Genomic DNA, 22,092 nt, shown 5'->3' with positions numbered 1-22,092 from the left:
ATCTAAATAGAATAGCTAATTCACAGGATAAAATTAAAACTATATGGTCAATTCTGAAGGAAGTGTCTGGTCAGCAGCACAAGGTCAATGATATAAAATCTGTTCTTAGTAAAAATATTTCTGTTACTGATAAATCAGATATATGTACAGTACTTAAGAATCATTTTCTGAGCATTGTTGGTGAATTAAATAAAAATTTTATTTCTACAGGGAATCATATAACTTTCTTGGCAAATGCCTTTCCGATATTGATGTCTGAAATACTCCTCTGTGATGCACACAAGAGGGAGATTGAGTCAACAACTAAATCAGTGGGGATTAAGGATCTCATGGATATGATGGAGTACCTAGCAGAATATTAAAGTACTGTGCTGCGCATATATTAATACCTTCAGCTGCTGACAGGCATTGATATATATCAACGGAGACAGGTGAAAATGTGTGCCGGCCGGGGTGGCCGAGTGGTTGTAGGCGCTACAGTCTGGAACCGCACGACCGCTATGGTCGCAGGTTCGAATCCTACCTTGGGAATGGATGTGTGTGAAGTCCTTAGGTTAGTTAGGTTTAAGTAGTTCTAATTTCTAGGGGAATGTTAACCTCAGAAGTTAAGTCCCATAGTGCTCAGATCCATTTGATCCATTTTTGAAAATGTGTGCCCCGACCGGAACTCGAACCTGGGATTTCCTGCTTACATGTCAGACACTCTATCCATCTGAACCACCGAGAGCACAGAGGATAATGCGACTGCAGGGACTATCTCGTGCACACCTCCCGTGAGACCCACATTCTCATCTTATATGTCCACACGCTACATTCGTAGTGTCCCTACCCAACACACTCATTACTTGTGGAAGACATTCTTACCAAGTCCCGTAAGAGTGTGTATCCACACTAGTCGGTATTGCCAGAACGATATATTTATAAGGATATGGCGTCTGTCAGAGAGAACAGTAGCCCACTCATGGAATTATAGTCGCTGGTGACTCAATCTACCCTCAATATGCTGAAAAATTAAACGTTTAAAGCCGGCAGCTGGCATAAAACGTCATACGAAATTGAACTGAATGATTTCTCAGAAAATTTTTTTGAACAATTAGTTCATGAGCCCACTCAAACTGTCAATGGTTGCAAAAGCAAACTTGACCTCTTAGCAACAAATAATCTTGGACAAATAGTGAGTATCGTCATGAATACAGGGATTAGTGACCACAAGGCAATTGGTGCTAGGCTGAATACCGTAACACCTACAAACATCAAAAAGAAACACAAAGTATATCTGCTTAGAAAAATTGATAAAAATGTTGTTAACGCCATTTTAAGGGACAGTCTTCACTCCTTCCGATCTGATCATGTAAGTGTAGAAAAGTTGTGGAATACTTTCAAAGAGATAGTATCGACAGCAATTGAGAGATATGTATCACATAAATTAATAAGTGATGCTACTGATCCCTCATGGTACATAAAACGGGTCAGATCACTGTTGCAGAGGCAGCGAAAAAAGTATGCCAAATTTAAAAGAGCGCAAAATACCCAAGGCTGGCAAAGTTTTGCAGAAGTTGCAAATACAGCGTGTACTTCAATGCCAGATGCTTTTAATAAATTCCACAACGAAACTCTGTCTCGAAATCTGGCAGAAAACCCGATAGATCCTTGCATACATAAGTACAACAGTGGCAAGATGCAGTCCATACCTTCACTGCGCGATAACAGCTGTGAAGTCAGTGATGACAGTGCCACTAAAGCAGAGTTATTAAACACAGTTTTCAGAAACTTCTTCACCAAAGAAACAAAGTAAATATTCCTGGATTCCAATCAAGAACAAATGCCAAGATGAGAAACATAGTAGTAGATATCCTCGGTGTCGCAAAGCAGCTTAAATCACTTAATAAAGGCAAGGCTTCCAGTCCAGATTGTATACCAGTTGGGTTCGTCTCAGAGTATGCTGATACAATAGCTCCATATTTTGCAATTATATACAACCGCTCGCTCACAGATAGATCCGTACCTAAAGACTGGAACATTGCTCAAGTCACACCAATACCCAAAAAGGGAAGTAGGATTAATCCGTTGAATTGCAGGCCCATATCACTAACGGCGATTTGCAGTAGGGTTTTGGAACATGTACTGTATTCGAACATTTTGAAGAACCTCGAAGAAAACGATTTATTGACACATAGTCAGCACAGATTCAGAAAATATCGTTCTTGCGAAACACAACTAGCTCTTTATACTCATGAAGTAATAAGTGATATCGACAGGGGACGTCAAATTGATGCCATATTTTTAGATTTCCAGAAAGCTTTCGACAACTTTCCTCACAAGGGTCTTCTAACCAAACTGTGTGCCTATGAAATATCGCTTCGGCTGGGCGACTGGATTCGTGATTTCCTGTCAGAAAGATCACAGTTCGTAGTAATAGATGGAAAGTCATCGAGTAAACCTTCCCCAAGGAAGTGTTATAGGCCCTGGAGACAATCTCAGTAGCCCTCTGAGACTGTTTGCAGATTATGCTGTCATTTACCGTATAGTAAAGTCATCAGATGACCAAACCGAATTGCAAAATGATTTACATAAGATACCTATATGGTGCGAAAAGTGGCAATTGACCGTGAATAAAGAAATGTGTGACGTTATTCACATGAGTACTAAAAGAAATCTACTAAATTTCGATTATGCGATAAGTCACACAAATCTGAAGACTGTAAATTCAACTAAATACTTAGGGATTACAATTACAAATACCCTAAATTGGAACGATCACATAGATAATGTTGTGGGTAGAGCAAACCAAAGACCGTGATTCATTGGCAGAACACTTAGAAGGTGCAACACGTCTACTAAAGAGACTGCTTACATCATGCTTGTCTGTCCTATTCTGGAGTATTGCTGTGTGGTGTGGGATCCGAACCAGGTGGGACTGACGGATGACATCGAAAAAGTACAAAGAAGGGCAGCTCGTTTTGTATTATCGCGAAATAGGGGAGATAGTGCCACAGACATGATATGTGAATTTGAGTGGCAATCATTAAAACAAGGCGTTTTTAGTTGCGACGGGATCTTCTCATGAAACAGTTTTCTCTTCTGATTGCGAAAACATTCTGTTGGCACCTGTCTACATAGGGAGAAATGATCATTACAGTAAAATAAGAGAAATCAGGGCTCTCACAGAAAAATTTAAGTGCTCGTTTTTCCCGCGAGCCGTATTAGAGCGGAACGGTATAGAGACAGCTTGAAGGTGGTTCATTGAACCCTCTAACGCAGTTTATTGTAAATAGCAGAGTAAACATGCAGATGTAGAGCACACAGTAACAATCTAGATTCTGTTGCCAGGATTTCGTAGGCTCTCTAGGGCAGAATTTATTAGGTTTGCTTGTATATTACTATTAAAACCATTCACTGAAAATATACTTTTGGACATTTAAATTTACCTTTTATGGGAACAAGTATGCAAGTATGAAAACTAGTGCATCTGAAACGTCTTTTGCTCCTGCTGGTTGTTCGAATTATCCTCCAAACTCTACAAAACCTGCACAACTCATTGTTCCCTGGTCCCATACTACCTGCTTCCTGGTTGCCATGTTATCTATTACGTGGCTAGCATGTTTAAATTCAGTCCTCACTTGATAAGAAACTTCCTGACAGATTAAAACCCAGAAAATATTGTCTTTTGCAAGCAAATGATTTACTGACTGAGCTACCCAAACGCAACTCACGATCCATCCTTACAGTTTTACTTCTGCCAGTACCTCATCTTCTCCATTCCAAGCTAGAAAAAAGTTCTCCTGTGAAACTTGCAAGACTAACCCTCCTGGAAGAAAGGATATTGAGGAGACATGGCTTAGCCACAGCTTGTGGGATGTTTGTAGAATGCATTTTAGACTCTGCAATGGAGTGTTCGCTGATATGAAACTTGGTGGCAAATTAAAACTATGTTCTGGACCAAGACTCGAACCTGGGACTTTTGCATTCCACAGTCAATTTTTAACATAATGGTTAGAAGCAAAGTGCTGGAACATATAATCAAACAAAATCAAGGACGCAATTCACAGTCGCTGCCCAGCGAGAAATCAGTGATTTACGAGGAAGGGGCATTAACGTAAATAAATACTCACATGCCTCTGGGGAGTGAAAATACATGTCGTTGTAAACATTTTAATGTCTGTTCTGTATCTACTTCCTTTGGCTGACATAATATTATTTAACAAATTACTCACTAATTGCACATGAGTCCCAGTTTGTTGGTTCAGCTTCTCTGTTAGATGACCCATCTCTTTCAGACCATGTATAATGTCTTTTATCGATTAGTTTTTCTGCTCTCTTCTAATATCTTTATCATGCAGACTCTTGAATTTCTTCTCAATGACTGCAAAACGTCTGGTAAAAAACAGCACATTCCAGTGCCCTTATCAACCGTTTCTATATGTGTGTGAGTTCCATACTCCTTAGATACCTTGAAACTGTGAGTGAACTGAATCAGGAATAAGATCCTTGTTGTACAGACATGAAACTAAGATAATTAATGAGAACATGTGCTAGTGTGAAAAGAAATAAAAGATTTGTGTCGAAAAATTCAAGTGATTAACGTGTTCAATATGATCATGAGTTTCTACAACAGATTGTTCGGGTGTTATTATGATCTGTTGCATTGGATATCTTTTCTTGAGTACTGAATGCATTGGCAACACAAACTATAATGGCACTATTTCTGGTTTGAGATGTCTGCTTGAAGTACCAGGAATAACTAAATAATCTTCTTACAAGAACTGATGCCCACACAAAAACTGCTCATCATAGTTATAAAATCTTGCATTTAGTGATAGTAATCCATTGCTTTAACAAGTATCTTTTTTCAGAGTAACCTGTTCAAAACGGAACAAGCATTTTAACATGCAAAGCAATGCTCAAGATATTTACGAGATTCTTGTAATTTATTGACATTCACTTATCACCTGTCTAAAGACAAATCACTTTCCTTGCTCCACCAACTCATACAGTTCGAAGCTGAGCAGCAAATAAGCATTTTATACTAACAACACACACATCATTAATAACAAGCAAAACTTTCTATCCTAACTGTAAGATGGCGGACAGTGTTCCTAAATCGGCACGGAAAAACAGACATTATATGTGCATTGTAATGCAATCAAGTCAATAACACAATAAGAAACGTACGATGTCACTGAATATCGATGTCTCCAGCTCAGTTTAATTAATTTTCGATGTAAATGTATTCATGAAAAATTAGTTGCTTCATATTTGAATGTTCATATTACATCTATTTGAATTAATATTAAAGACTTTTATTTAAATGTCTGTAAACTCATTTTATTAATTGTTTCAAGGATGCATTCGCGATTATTATCGACAAAGTTGTAAACTCTATGATTTTATACTCTATCTCTGTTCTTTGTTGTACACAGATTTGGTGGGAATGTGATGGGAAATAGGCAGTCTTGGTGGAGAGCTACTGTGTTTCTGTAATATTGCTGAAGGAAGAATAATGTTTTGTTACAAGTTCTGTGTGTGTAAATATTAGTGAATGCAACTGTTACAAAGTTTAAAAATTTTGTATCACAGGATAACGATTGGAAGCTATCTCAGTAACACAGTCCTCATACGAGTTAAAGTTTCTTCATATCAGAAACAGCATTTGAGACTAGCATCATACCTCACAGAAGACTAAATAACAAGATAAGTAATGTTTTATAATTATGGTGGCAGCAAAAGCTCTACAATGTGTATAAGGGAAGAGGCACAGCTGCCTGTATTATAGGCTGAAGGACTGGAATGTGGCAATACTGCATTACAGGCTACGATGCGGCTGTGAGGCTGTGAACCTTTTGCGTCTTCTGTTTAACCAGACTTAACAGTGTAACTGTGGTGTATTGAAATTATACCATATTGTTGAGACTGCAATCGAAGTTTAAATACAAATGTTAGTATAGAATTCTGTAAAGCTTGTAGTGTTTTTATACTTACATGTGCAGCTGTGCTATCTGAATTTCTTTCATGGACAGAATTTGAAGAAAACTTTATACATAACTTTAAAATAATGTTTTAGAGTCAGAAATTTTGTATCTGAACCTTCTCATAAGTGATTATACCTTAATATAATAAATATTTCCTTAGATTTCCCTCAGTTCATTGACTTAATTTTTGCGATGCTGAAGTAGTTCAACTGTGTAATTTATTGAAATGCTCTGTTGTTATTCATAAATAAAAGCAGTCTGATTTAATATGTTAACAATTAACAGATTATTGTATCTGAAGACGACAGAAAAGTGTTGTGTTCCTGTTTGCAAGAGCAGTTATCAATTCACCAAGGAAAAGGGTCATGTATCAATGTTTAGATTCCCTACTGAAGAAGGAAACAGGAAACGCTCGATAAAAACACCCCAGAAGTGACTGGAACCCATCGGACAGAAGTGTAGTTTATAATAAACATTTTTCAGAACATAATGTCTCAAGAGGCCGATTTTAGGACTGAGATGGGAACTGTTCTGAGTGACCCCATCACTATTTCTACCACAAGTTATATCAAAATTATTTCGTGAGTTACCAACAAATTTAAGCAAGTCTCAGCCTTCAACAAGGTGCGATCCAGAAATTAGAAGGATACCTGCAGACAAAAAAGGTAGGAGAAGAATGAGACCTGTTTCAATGAGGACATTATAACAATTTTTCAATGTTTGTGCGCTGAGTACCAATAAAAAATTAATAGGCTAGGAAATTGGAGTGTTAAAAACCATACAATATTCTTTTGCACCTAACTCATGCCATAGGTCAAAATGAATACTGAACTCAATAACAAACCCATTTCAATTGTATTGTTACCAAATAAATATTTACTTCGTTATTAATCTGTTGACCGGCCGTGGTGGCCATGCGGTTCTAGCGCTGCAGTACGGAACCGCGGGGCTGCTACGGTCGCAGGTTCGAATCCTGCCTCAGGCATGGGTGTGTGTGATGTCCTTAGGTTAGTTAGGTTTAAGTAGTTCTAAGTTCTAGGGGACTTATGACCTAAGATGTTGAGTCCCATATTGCTCAGAGCCATTTGAACCATTTTTATTAATCTGTTGCAGCACATGAGAATTGATATTTATCCTTCCTTATGTCACAAGTCAATCCTTTCAATTTCGTTCAGTGTCATCAGTTAAGAAACGTAGTGAAGACCAGCAGATAAATGCTAGCGCAAAATGCAGCTTTAAGCCAGAATATCAAACTTATTCCAGTGGGGCTATAATGTCCATGACATACAACTAGCATACATTTACTATATACTGTTTAAACCATTATATGGTTATGCTGCACACTTAAGACAAAGTGGAATATTTTTTGGTCTGCAGCTGTTCCATCTTGTAGACCTACGCAAATTTGTTAACGTAAAGTAACATGTTATCCAGTAGATAAATAGATTTCAGTGCAGCAGTATTTCAAATTATATGAGGGTTGGAACTTAAACAGTGGCATATAATTATTCTCAACCGATACAAAAGAGTTACATGTTTGCATCTGTTACTCTCCTTCAAAGTAGTCACCAGCGTTGTGGAGAACTCGTTGCCAGCGATGTGGAAGTGTAGTATACCATAAGCAGAGCCTGTTCTGTTGATGGTGCGAATAGAGCAGTCTACTGCCTGTCGAATCTCTGGAACAGTTCTGAAGCGAATGCCACGAAGTGGTTCCTTCATCTTCAGAATCAAATCAAAGTCAGGAGGACTTAAAAGACCAGGGAGTATGGTGGATGGTACAGTACCTTCAAGTCCCACCGACTGAACAGAGCAGCTACAGCTTGCGCTGTATGCATCTGCGCACTTTTGTGCAAAATGATGGGTGGGTTGCACAGAAAGTGTCGCCGCTTCATTCGCAAAGCTGGTCGCAGGGGATGCTCCAAAAACGAAAAGTAATACTGTTCACTGTCGGTCTGCCGTGGAGGAACATAATGCATTAGGCTAACACCATCACAGTCGTACATGAGAATCACCATAACTTTAGACTGCTCCTAAATCTACATCTACATGCATACGCTGCAAATCACATTTAAGTGCCTGGCAGAGGGTTCATCGTACCACCTTCACCATTCTCTATTATTCCAGTCTCGTATAGCGAGTGGAAACTGGTGAGGATCCCAGACCATGCAGCAGTATTCTAAAAGAGGACGGACAAGAGTAGTGTAGGCAGTCTCCTTAGTAGGTCTGTTATATTTTCTAAATGTCCTGCTAATAAAACACAGTCTTTGGTTAGCCTTCTCCACAACATTTTCTGTGTGTTCCTTCCAATTTAAGTTCTTCATAATTGTAATACCTAGGTATTTAGTTGAATTTACAGCTTTTAAATTAGACTGATTTATCGTTTAACCGAAGTTTAACGAGTTCCTTTTAGCGCTCATTTGGATGACCTCAGACTTTTAGTTATTTAGGATCAACTGCCACTTTTCGCACCATTCAGATATCTTTTCTAAATCGTTTTGCAGTTTGTTTTGTTCTTCTGATGACTTTATTAGTCGATAAACGACAGCGTCATCTGCAAGCAACCGAGGACAGCTGCTCAGATTTCTCCCAAATCGTTTATATAGATAAGGAACAGCAAAGGGCCTATAACACTACCTTGGGGAACGCAAGAAATCACTTCTGTTTTACTCGATGATTTTTCTTCAATTACTGCGAACTGTGACCTCTCTGACAGGGAATCACAAATCCAGTCACATAACTGAGACGATATTCCATAATCACGCAATTTCACTACGAGCTGCTTGTGTGGTAAAGTGCCAAAAGCCTTCCCGAAATCCACAAATGCGGAATCGATCTGAAATCCCTTTCAATAGCACTCGACACTTCATGTGAATAAAGAGTTAGTTGTGTTTAACAGGAACGATGTTTTCTACACCCATGTTGACTTTGTATCAATAGACAGTTTTTTTCGAGGTAATTCATAATGTTCGAACACAATATAAGTTCCAAAATCCTCTTGCATATCGACGTTAACAATATGGGCCCGTAATTTAGTGGATTACTCCTACTACCTTTCTTGAATAGTGGTGTGACCTGTGCAACTTTCCAGTCTTTGGGTACGGATCTTTCGTCGAGCGAACGGTTGTATATGATTGTTAAGTATGGAGCTAATGCATCGGCATACTCCCTAAAGGAACCTAATTGTTATACCGTCTGGACCAGAAGACTTGCTTTTATTAAGTGATTTAAGTTGCTTCACTACTCTGAGGATATTTACTTCTACGTTACTCATGTTGGCAGCTGTTCTCGATTCGAATTCTGGTTTATTTGCTTCGTCTTCCTTTGTGAAGGCATTTAGGGAGGCTGTGTTTAGTAACTCTGCTTTAGCAGCACTGTCTTCGACAGTATCCCATTGCTATTGCGCAGAGAAGGCATTGATTGTTTCTTGCCGCTAACATACTTCACATACGACCAGAATCTGTTTGGGTTTTCTGCCAGGTTTCGAGACAAAATTTCGTTGTCGAAACTGTTATAAGCATCTCGCATTGAAGTCCGAGCTAAATATAGAGCTTCTGTAAAAGGTCGCCAATCTCGGGGATTTTGCGTCTGTTTAAATTTGGCATGTTTGTTTCGTTGTTTCTGCAACAGTGTTCTAGCCCGTTTTGTGTACCAAGGAGGATCAGCTCCGTCGTTTGTTAATTTATTTGGTATAAATCTCTCCATTGCTGTCGATAACATTTCTTTGAATTTAAGCCACATCTGGTCTACACTTATATTATTGATATGGAATGAGTGGAGATTGTTTCTCAGGAAGGCGTCAAGTGAATTTTTATCTACTTTTTTGAATAGGTATATTTTTAGCTTTTTTCCGAGGATTTGATGATTACAATACTCAGTCTCGCTACGACAACCCTGTGTTCACTAATCTTTGTATCCGTTTTGATTCTCATTATTAACTCAAGATTATTTTTTGGTAAGAGGTCAAGTGTGTTTTCACAACCGTTTACAATTCGCATGGGCTCATGAACTAACTGCTCGAAATAATTTTCAGAGAATGTGTTTAGCACAATTTCGGATGATATTTTGTGCGTACCTCCGGAATTAAACATGTATTTTTGCCAACATATCGAGGGTAAATTAAAGTTACCACCAACTATTAATCATATGAGCCGGGTACGTGTTTGAAATCAAACTCAAGTTTTCTTTGAACCTTTCAGCAACTGTATAATCTGAATTGGAAGTTCGGTAAAATGATCCAATTATTATTTTATTCCAGTTGCCGACAATGACCTCTGCCCATACTAACTCACAGGAAGTATCTACTTCAATTTCGCGACAAGTTAAACTATTTCTAACAGCAACAAACACGCCACCGCCAACCGTGTTTAACATATCCTTTCGGAACACTATTAGGCTCTTCGCAAAAATTTCGCCTGAGCTTGTTATATCTGGCTTTAGCCAGCTTTCAGTGCCTATAACGATTTAAGCATCTGTGCTTCATATTAGCGCTTGGAGCGCTGGTACTTTCCCAACACAGCTACGACAATTTACAACTGCTATACCAATGGTTCCTGTATCTACGTTCTTCCTGTGTTCATCCTGCACCCTCTGTGACTGAAGCCCTTCTTGTGTTTTCCCGAGACCCTCTCACCTAAAAAACCGCCCAGTCCACGCCACACAGCCCCTGCTACCCATGTAGCCGCCTCCTCCATATAGAGGACACCAGATCTATTCAGCAGAACCCGAAACTCAGCCACCCTTTGGCGCAAGTCGAGGAATCTGCAGCCTACACAGTCACAGAACCGTCTGAGCCTCTGATTCAGACCCTCCACTTGGCTCTGTACCAGAGTTCCACAATCGGTCGTGTCGATTATGTTTGCAAATGGTCAGCTCTGCTTTCATCTTGCAAGCAAGACTGGCAGCCTTTACCACTTCTGTTAGCCGCTCGAAACCAGAGAGAATATCTTCTGATCCAAAGTGACACACATCATTGGTACCGACGTGAGCAACCACCTGCAGTTGGCTGCACCCTGTGCTCTTCATGGCATCCAGGAGAACCCTTTCTGCATCTGGAATGACTCCACCTGGTATGCACATGGAGTGCACATTGGTTTTCTTACCCTTCTTGTCAACCAAGTCTCTAAGGGGCTCCATAACACGCCTAACGTTGGAGCTCCCAACTACCTATAATCCCACCCTCTGTGATTGCCCGGATCTTGCAGGCTGAGTGGTTTCCTCTGAAACAGGACAGGCGACAGCATCTGTCTCAACGACAGTGTCAGCCACAGACAGCACTTGGAACCTGTTTGTCAAACAAACTGGGGAGGTCTTATGTGCGACTGCCTTCGAAGTATTTTGCCACTTGCTTCGCCCCGGAGCGACCAAAGGTGAGGGGCCAGCCTCAGTGCGAGCAGTAACTGGGTTGGCCACCAGTGAGGACTGATCGGAGGACTCGGACGTGCTGGACGTCCGTTGGATCTCCACGGCTGGCCCACAACAGTGATGCCCATCCACCACAGCCTCATGCTGTGTAACCGAAGCCGTCACAGCCTGAAGCTGAGAGCGAAGTGTCACCAACTCGGCTCGCATCCGCACACAACAATCGCAGTCCCTGTCCATACTAAAGACCGTGGAAAAGTAAACTATGCATTTAAATGGACTATCGGCTCCTGCTGCGCAACTCTACTGCAGACCTTGACGAAAACGCAGAAACTGTGTCTAATAATGCGCAGATATTGAAAAACCTAACTACCGAAGAACTCAGGTGAAACTAAATAATTTGCCCTTGATTAGGAACTTGTAATATGTCACAAAATCGGTTTACTTTCCGACGCAAACGAAAACGCTAGAACAGTGGCTATTACTCAAGAAACTAAACTATTAAAGCACACAGATGGTATAAAATTCGCTCCTGGTTAGGAACTCGTAAATGTCACAAAATCGGTTACTTCCCAGTTGCTGCGTCTGTCTCGGTCAGTTACTACTGCCTGACTCCATTCGCAGCATCAACAGAACAGGCTCTGCTAACGGTATAACTCTGAAGAGCAGTAACAGGTGCACACATGTAACTCTTTTGAATCGGTTGTGAATAAATAGTTTCCACTATTTATGTTCCAACCCTTGTATAATAGGTGTTGAATGTAATTAATTCCACAGACAAAACTTTGGTGTGCTTGTATCGTGTTGTGTAGTTTGAAATAGTGTGTGTACACTGAAATTGGTGGTTTTGTCTAGTGCCCACATGTTAATAAATCTATTTGTGTGATTTACATGTACTTTGTTGTTGCAGAGCACAAAGAGGCTACTTTTTTCTATCCATAATTTGAAACCTCCCATGCTTTGATTAATCAGATTTGGAGGTAATCAATATGAAATACTCTATAAAGTGTGCTTAAATTTCAATCTAAAAATTAATGAATCAATCATGCTTTTAATACAAAGTCCATGTCAGACATCCTACTTCACCCAGTCTTAGAAAGATGTGTAGAAGAATTTAAACAGATGTGTATGAACTGTGATAACGAAACACAGCTAAATGCTGATGAACAGTGCAGAAAAAAGTTTGTTAAATAATTACTATTACACCACAATCATATATAGAGGTGTAAAAGACAATGTGATCCTGTTTCGAAAAACTTTTATGATAGTTTCAAGTCCTTTTTATAGGAATGAATCTGACTTTACATTTCCAATAACAGTAGACTGGAATAATTGCAAAGGCGAAAAATATTGTGTATGGAAATCTCCCAAAATGGAGTGGTTTCTTAGCCATTAACTGCAAATTTCGAATGAGAAACATAGTAATATGCTGTTATGGAGTAAATATGACCAACCAAAAAGTTTATCACAAACTTTTGGAATCCTTGTGACCAACCGAGAATAAAATGTGTAGCAGCAACACAAAGTCTTCATATTACTGTGAGAAATTAGATTTTCGAAGTTGCTGTGTAGTTTGTTGGAATCATATCTACAAAAAAAACTTATTACAAACTTAGGATAGCTGTCATTCCAGCTGCAATTGGTGAGATCTGAAATGTGATCTTGGCCTAGCTGGCTGACTGATGTCACAAGCTATGACACTGTCAGCTTTACAACTCTGGCCTCTAAAAGAAGCAGCTGTGGGCGAGGTCTAATCAGAACAATAAGGAGCTGAACAGAAAGTCGTTGTCCTTGTCAACACATTGAAAATATGTAGGCCATGCATATATGACTACACAATGAAAGCAGAGTGTCAGCAGATACCTACCTACAAAGGGAAGCCCCTGGAAGATCTATATAGACCATGACAGAGAACTCAGTTAGTGTATGACAGACACCTAATGAACTATTCTTCTTGTATACAGACCTAGAGAATAAGCAAGAAAGAGGGAAGGGTATTATTCACTATCCTATCAGTGACGAACTCGTTAGACTTGGAATGCAAGTTCACATTAGATAGAATGGGGAAAGAAATTGGCTAATACTTTTCTTTAAAAAAAATCCTTGAATTCAGCTGAATCAAATTAAGGAAAAAAGGAAGCTCTAAATCATGAAGGTGGAATGGAGATTTGGACTACCATTTTCCTCAATGTGTCAGTTGTCTTTTTCATGAATGTGCATCTACTATCTTATCACTGTGCACTCTACTAACAACACTGTTTGTATAGGGAGAGAGGGAATGAGGGACGAGTTTCATCATGAATGTACCATGGGCAAAGGCAAGTGATACAGTTTCTGCCTGAGAGCCACACTGCTCAAACATTTGGTGACGTAAGATGAGGTGTGAATGCTTTCAGTGCTAAGACATTATGGTACACATGTTGTACATCTTCACAGCATTCTACTATACGAAAGAGATTCCCCAGCCTATTCGAAGACCATTCTTGCTCTCAATTCCTTAGCCAACCTTTCAACAAGATAATATTCAATGTCATCAACCCATAACTTGTGATCAAGTAAAGTTACACATTGGTAAGACAATAAATTTGCATTTAGGCAGGTGACACTTTCAATCCCCATCTGGTCATCCAGCTTTAGGTTTTCCATGATATCGTTAAATCATTTGTGGTAAATGCCAGGATGATTCCTATAAAAGTTGCAAATATCAGCATCTCATGAATTTTGTCACATCTATGTACATGAGTTTTTACTAGTCTATGAAGCGACGCCTGTTAAGCTGCGTACGATAAAAGGAAGGAAGACTAATTGAATTTTAAGACACAGGTGATGACGAAGTCATTAGAGTTGGAGCAATCTACAAAACACCTGGCAAGACAGTGTGCTCAGAACAGATATCCGTTTGAATCCCTGCTGTGACATGAGGCGAGCTGTCTTCTAAATACTGATGTAAGACTAAATACTGAGAACAACAGGTTGCTTCTATATGATGCGTTAAGTGTTGTGGGTTACTCAATGAATTTGTAATGGTTTCATGTATTTGATACTACACACAAGACGGAAGTTAGCACGACGTCACTCTTCTTAGCCCAATACTGAATGATAAAAGTGAGGTATATTACCATATTTAAAGAAATGGTAATGATAGTAATGTTTATTAATTGTAAAAGCTAAATTCATAACGGTTGTTCATGATAAAGTTTGTATGGCAAATTTTCTACTCTGCTAATAAATCAAAAGAAACTGTGGTTTTCTCTGCTGTAGAGCTGTGTTTTTTACTTGTTAAAACAGGTTAGCAATGAAAACTTTTTAATTTAATTGTCTTATTATTTGTGCACAGTGTAAGGTTTTTCATGGTCCAGGTATGTTAAAACCTAAGTAATTTTTTGCTTTCATGTATTTGACCTTCTTTGTGGAAGAATACTCATAGAAATATGCCCAAGTCTTCAAGTATCCTTCGCAATGTGTCACAAAATCAAGGAAATCAATAAAATAAGGATTAACATTCCGCAAAATCACAAAATCCGCTACTATAACGGGATTGAGTGAGGCGAGAATAGATTAATTTCCGGACGCCACTTAAGCTTCCACTAAACGTCAACATGAACATTTTCTTTGCGAGAATCCATGCAGTTCCCCTCCCGTTCTCTTCCATCGATGGACTGTGTGAATGTCGCAATTTGAACAGCATTGTTAATTGTCTTTTCGTTCCTTTCTATTCAGTGATGAGAACCAACTTTAAAATCTGGTAGATTATCGGCCGTTTACTTCGTGATATCGATATTGAAATTATCCGTATTTGGGATTCTCTTTACAAAGAGTTTCATTTGTTTATTTTGATCTTGCTGGATTTGTTCATTACATTGTTTTTATGTTGTTTTGCTCGTTTGTATTATGAAATTACATGCCACAGTTTCGTAATGCATAATTATGCCCTGTTATGTTAAAAGTGTGCTGTGATGTTAATCAGAAAAGTTGCGCTTGCTGTTTCTGGTGGTGTAGATAGTGCCGTTGCCGGTATTTATTTAAAATCGAAAGGTATGTAACAAGTAATTCTTTAAGTATCAACTTCTTGATCAGGATATCAGAATTTTGAGCACGATAAGAATAGCGAAATTAATAGGCAGTATCATTAACTTGAAATCGTTACACACTGTAGCGCAGTATAGTTTTACAGAAAATCCTATCGCAAGAACATCATATCGCGCTAATGTACCAATGAAAAATAATACACTGCGTAGAAATATATATGTTTTCTGGCGTACATATTGATGAACACTTAAAGTGGGGAAACCGTACAGTAGATTTGGTAAAGAAACAAGGCTCCAGGATCGATTCTCAATCAGTTTATGGTTAGGCGTTCTTGACTAGAGATTATTAGGGCCATATGTGCTACCGCGGGGATTAACAGGTACTCGTTGTCTCCGCTTTCTGAGGAACGCACAAGCTATCTTGCTGGAGGATGTGCCATGTCAGGACAACCTACAGATGTGGTTCATGCATGAACCACCAGCACATTTTCTGTGCATTGTGCGTCAGCACCAGACGAATACATTTGAAAACCGGTGGATTCGCCTGGGAGGTCCCATACCTTGACCTGCTTGTTTCCACTAGACTTTGGTTATGGGGTCACATGAAGCAATTGATCTCTGCCACTCCAGTTTATGATGTGCAGACACTACACAATCGTGTCTTCCGTGCGCGTTAGCATATTAAGAACCAGCGAGGATGATTTCAATGAGTGCGTTAGTCCTGACGGGTCGACGGAAGCGTCCGATTCCAGCCGTTGCTTTGAACCGTGACTTAAGGCTGTTGTGGTGTGTGACGTCACGACGACGAGAAGTTTAGTTCGTGAGTTTCGCGTGTTTGTAGGTGTCATGTTGATGCGGTCGGTGGGTCTCTCTGGTGGTGTGTTTGGGGGTTTCGTGTTAGGTGGTGGTGTGTGTTTAGTTTGCGCTTGTGGTGTGTTTGTAGGTGGTGTTTTGCTGTGGTATGTGGTGCTCTCTGGTGGTGTTTGTTGGTTGCGTGTTGTGTGTAGTATTGGGTTCATTTGAATGGTAGACGTTGACTGGTTTTGTTGTGGTGCTGGCTGAGTGTGTCTAGTGGAATATTTTGCAGTGATTTGATGGTATATATATTTTTTTATGACTTAGTTGGTGTAGTGTCGTTTTCGGTTCGCCGTGTGTGAATTTTCATATTACTGTTGTTGTCTTTGCTAGGTATGGATATGACCCAGAAGATTAATAGTTTTCCGTTAAGGGGGCTTATGGGCGACACTCCATTGTCGCTTATAAAGTTCCTGCAACTTTTCGGTCTTTTGGCTGAATTCATGCAGTGCTCGTTGTGTGGAGAATCTATGAGGCTTACCAAAGTTCCAGCGACTCGGACCAGGTACAGCTACATGTGGAGATGTCGGAGGGATAACATATGGCGCTCCATATGTCAAGGTTCCTGGTTCGAGAAATCTATGTTGGGCATGCGTGAGATTGTGTTGATGAGTTATTATTTTTGTTATCAATCCTCTCTCAGTTTCTGTGCACATGAGGTGGGTGTGAGTGAGCGAACGGTGCTTGACTGGTATTCTTTTTGTCGTGAGATTTGTTCTGAATATATTAAATACATGGGTAAGTTGGGTGGGCCTGGGGTAGTTGTAGAGATTGGCGAGTCACAGTTTGGGAGGAGAAAGTATGGGAGGGGCAAGGCTGTGGTTGGTATATGGGTGTGGGGGGCTGTGGTATTAGGGGCTGGGTCTTCAGAATGTGTGTTTAGGGTGGTTGAGCATAACACAAAAAGGGAGTTAGTGGGTTTGATTTAGGAATATGTAGAAGAGGGTAGTACTGTAGTTTCGGATGTTTTTTTTTTCTTATAGCGAGTTGGGTCGGGAGGGTTACCAGCATTTAGTAGTTAACCACAGTGTCGAGTTTAAGAATTATGAGAGTGGGGCCTGTACTAATGCTATAGAGGGGTTTTGGGGGGCTGTTCAATCTGTGATTGGGAGGGGGAAGAGGTGCTCTTTTAACCTTCAGGCTCATTTAAATGAGTACTGTTGGCGGAAGAGCGTCCCTGGGGGCTATTTTATTTTTAGGGTTTTTTTAAGAGCGGTGAGTAAGATGTATAGGCCGAAGGTTGTAGGTTAGTTAGGTGTGGGGGTGGGGGTGTTGGCTGTGGCTTGGGGGGGGGGGGTTGGTAAGTTTTTGGAAGGTAGGTGGGGGGGGGGTCATGGATTTTTGATTTTGTTGTGGAGGATTTGTTTTGTTGTAATTTTTTTTTAGTTCTAGTGTGTGATTCTTCTTCTTTTTTGTTTTTGGTTATTATTTGTTTCAAAGTCTGGGTCAACAGAAACATCCGATCTCACGCGTCGGCTTTGACCCGTGACGTAAGGGTGTTGTGGTGTGTGACGTCATTACGGCGCGGAGTTTGGTTTGTGAGTGTGGCGTGTTTGTAGATGTTGCCTCCTTGACGTTACCTTAGTAGGAGTTTTAGGGCCTGTAATATATAGTTTACCTTTTTACTGTACTTTTTGTTTTAACGTCGTCTATGAGGCTTTTATCAGTTTGCCATTAGATTGTTCAATCTTTATGGTCTATATGTTTTGTCGCTACTCGTTATGTCTAATGAATCAATATTTTTTTTTTATTTGTTTCTTTTTTTATCTTTTGATTCACCTACACATTGATCTGTAGCGTAGCCCTGAATACGAGGTTAGGTTGGGAGTTTTTTTTTTTTGGCGGGGGGGGTCAGGGGGGGGCGCAGCCCCGCCCCCCTGCCTGGCCTTGAGTACCACTTGTTTATTATTATCTTTGTTTGCTATCAATGTTAGCAGATTGTTCTTGTGAAACCTTTGTGTGTGTTGTTTTTCTATGTGTTTTCGTCTTTGTGATACGTATGCAATGTTTCTATATCCGCCATATTGGAATTGTCGTTTCCGCTATATTTGTGACGTCATGGGTCAAAGCCGACGGGTTAGATCGGACGCTTCCGTATTTCCCAAAGTCTTTGATTTTTTTGGGGGGGGGGGAAGAGGAGGTTGGGAATTTTATTTGGTTGTGGTTTATTCTGTTGGTGTGTTAGTGTGTATAGTGGTGTTTGTGTCTGGGGCTGGGTGCGATTGTGTTGTCTGACCTAGAGGGCAGTGCCGGAGCTTTTTTGTGGTGAGTTGTTTAGTTTTTGTTTATTTTTTGGTCTCTTTAGATGGTTGGGTGGTTATGTGTGGGGGGTTTTGTTGTTGGTATTTGTGATTTGGTATTGAGAGTTGCTGTTGATCTTTATAAGTGAAGGGAAGTATTCAGTTTCAGTGCTTGGTTGTGGCTGTGGGTGGTTTTGTTTCAGTAGTTTCTGTTGATCTATATAGGTCAAGGGAAGTGTTTGATTCCAATTTTGTTGGTTTGTTGTGTTATTTGAAGTAGTGATGATTGTGGACGTAGTTGTAGTTTTGGGTTTCATGATTTGGTATAGGTATTTTCTGTTGACCTATTTAGGTCAACAGAAGTGTTCAGTTCCAGTGGATATTGTTTTTAGTTGATTTTGGGAAGGTTGTGGTCATTTTGTTTAATCGTTTTTGTCGTTTGGTTTAGTGGCGTGTGTTTATTTTTAGTTTGTCCCCCACCCACAAACCCCCATTTTGCCTGCTTGTCCCGTTAGTTTCATTATATTTTTGGAGGAATATGTGTTTGATGGTTTTTCGATCTATTTTTGTGTTGTCATGTTTACGTAATGACGTCATAGTCGCGATATGGGAGTTGTTGTGAATGGTTGTTTCCGCCATATTGGTGAAGTCATTGGTCAAAGCAGACGGGTGGAATCGGACGTTTCCGTTAACCTTCATTCACCATAGTAATTACTCCCTTCCCATACTATCTAGAAATAAAGATTTCATGGCTCCTCTGTATGTGCCTGAATTTCTCAAATTTTACCTTCTTAGTAATTACAGTAGATACATTTTAAGTTGGAGTAAATAATGTGTTTCCAAACTGCAGTTGGAGTGTGAGTTCTTGGTACTTTGAAAGTACCAGGCATTTTAATGTTGCATTCAGCAGCAGGTCAGTTGTGAAGGTAGATTAGATGTCATGGAACTGCAGTAACAATTAAAAAAAATTGTCTTATGCATTAAAATATGCGATAAAGAACAATACTTTCCCACTTACGACAAAGATAATCAAAAGGCAAGCAAACCATTGGGTAAGAACAGACATAGTACAGAACAGTCTGTGTGTATGTTGATCGGTGCAAGGCAGTTAAGAATTCTGGATGTGAGAATGCACTCTACAAAAATTATTTGCTAGTTAGAAAAATCTTCTAAAATATTAGAAAGAAAAATAACCTTCTAAAATATTAGAAAGAAAAGTAACATATTATTTTATTGAAGAAATCTAAAATTCTTGTAAGGCTGCATGGGCCTTGTCACTAAATATAAAAGGTGGCTTCCGTCTTTCATAACTCCTTGGTGTAACAGAAAATTCATTTGAGAAAATTATGAAATTAGCAGACAGAAATTCTAGCCAGTGCTTACTGTCAGGAGCAATGTCAGTAATGCACTGCTGATAGACATGTACAAAAGTATATGCACTAGCCTAGATTTCAGAACTAATAGTTTCTTAATTGAGGAAGAGAGAGGGTTAGACTGGTGAAGGTTAAAAAGGAGCAGGTCAGACTCCATGATGAGAGAGAACCTCCTGTTGTGAGGATGAGGATGTAGGGAGACAAAAATTATTATTTAGATTATCCTTAGTTGTACATATTTTATGAAATTTCCTGAGTCACTGATGGAAGTGATTAATAATTTTCTCTCTTCTTGTGATTTTTCAAGCTTCTGAAATCTGTGTAGGCCTCCTACAGAAAACCTTAACTCTTCAAGTTCGTTTTCCATTCTTAAATTACTGGTACCTCCAATGTAATAAAGCGAATGCCTTGCAACACATCAACAAAATTGAATCAAACATTACAACAACTGCACAAAGTGGGCCGGTATGAGATTTTGTTTTTTGGTTTTTTACAAAGGGGAAAGTCTACATCAAATGCAATGTGGAAATCAGAAACAGAGATGACTCAAACTCATGGAAAAAAAGAAGAGTGCCCAAGGTAGTGATCATAGTGGGGCACCTGATTGCATTTTCCACGAGGTCCTGTTTAGCAAGACAATCTGCTATGGACTTTGTTAGGTTGCCGTGACCACTTAAATCATAGCTTGAAAACAGAAAATGTGTTGTACCAGTGCAGTGTACACTTAAGGGCATTAAAATTACAATACGATGAAGAAAACATGCAGAAACCCCCTGCGGGTTCGGGGGTTAGAATAGGCCCGCGGTATTCCTGCCTGTCGTAAGAGGCGACTAAAAGGAGTCTCACATGTTTCGGCCTTATGTGATGGTCCCCTCTCGCGTTTGACCTCCATCTTTCTAAATTCTTCCGAAGAGCGAGCCAATTGGGGAAGGGCGCCTTATATGGTGCACTGTATTCGTCGTGCATTGAGACCTTTAGCCGGCTTTTTCGTCGTTGCAATGGTGTCCCGCTCGTTTTCCGTCTCTTGTCCGAGGATACGTCCCTGGGTGCGATTCCCACGCTGCACTCTGCAGTGTTTCTTTTAACTGCGACGACGACCTTGGACAGTTTTGCACCTAAGATCCAGCACGGTAGCCAGTCCGTTGTGGTGGAGCCGCCATGTACCCTCTTGGTTGTAGCCCCCTGACAACACAGGGATCGCTCTACTGATGCCTGCGCCGTTAACTCCCCACGTATGCCAAGGAGTAGATGCCTATCCTCCTGGGGTATCGGGACTCCCGGCAACGGCCATCCTGCCAGGTGGCTATTGCTGTGGTTGAGTGGCGACCGTGGGGAGGGCCCTTGGTCGGAGTAGGTGGCATCAGGGCGGATGACCCGCAATGAAGCGTGGTACATGATCTCTCGCTGGCGGCCAGCTGCCAGCAGTCTCTAAGCGTTCTCGGGCTCATTTTAAAGCTAACGTTTATGACCGCAAATCGGTATCTCGTCTGTACCAGAGCTGATGGTGACTCGTTTCTATCCGTGAAGCCTCAGTTCTTTGTAGATCATTTAGAGGACAAGTTCGGGGAGGTGGAGGGCTTGTCTAAAATGCGCTCTGGGTCGGTACTGATACAAACGGCATCCTCCGCCCAGTCACGCAGGTTACTTGCTTGTGACAAGTTGGGGGATGTTACCGTTACTATTACACCACATAATAGTTTAAATATGGTCCAGGGTGTTATTTTCCATAGGGACCTCCTTTTGCAGTCTGATGACGAGCTGCGCGCCAACTTAGAACGTAGAGGTGTTCATTTCGTCCGGCGTGTTCATCGGGGTCCGAGGGACAATCGGGTTGCTACCGGTGCCTTCATCTTGGCCTTCGAGGGTGATACGTTACCGGAAAAGGTCAAGGTGATGGTCTACCGATGTGACGTCAAGCCCTATATCCCTCCCCCGATGCGGTGCTTCAAGTGCTGGAAGTTCGGCCATATGTCTTCCCGCTGCACTTCCAGCCTCACATGTCGAGATTGCGGACGCCCATCTCATCCCGATACTCCATGTGCCCCGCCTCCCATCTGCGTCAACTGCGGGGAGCACCATTCACCTTGCTCGCCAGACTGCAGAATATTCCAGAAAGAGCGCAAAATCATGGAATATAAGACCCTGGACCGACTGACTTATACTGAGGCCAAAAGGAAATACGACCGATTACATCCAGTGAGAATGACATCTTCCTACGCCGCTGCTACAACACCTGTGCTCGCCCCATCAGTTTCACGACTTCCGGCCG

General features: G+C 40.5%; 1 protein-coding gene across 1 annotated transcript in view; it reads left to right on the top strand.

The window, feature by feature from the left end:
• The first annotated feature begins 15,136 nt into the window (after positions 1 to 15,136).
• The window catches only part of LOC126249579 (mitochondrial tRNA-specific 2-thiouridylase 1), a 120,744-nt gene continuing 113,788 nt past the window's right edge, over positions 15,137 to 22,092 (top strand). Inside the window, exon 1 of the mRNA XM_049951244.1 lies at positions 15,137 to 15,362. Within this exon, the coding sequence (XP_049807201.1) occupies positions 15,284 to 15,362 (79 nt within the window). The 5' untranslated portion in view covers positions 15,137 to 15,283. The remainder of the gene's footprint in view (positions 15,363 to 22,092) is intronic.

The sequence above is a fragment of the Schistocerca nitens genome, chromosome 3 (assembly GCF_023898315.1).
Source record: "Schistocerca nitens isolate TAMUIC-IGC-003100 chromosome 3, iqSchNite1.1, whole genome shotgun sequence".
Taxonomy (NCBI): Eukaryota; Metazoa; Arthropoda; class Insecta; order Orthoptera; family Acrididae; genus Schistocerca; species Schistocerca nitens.
The sequence above is the reverse complement of the archived record's forward strand: the minus strand, read 5'-3'. Positions and strand labels throughout refer to the sequence as shown.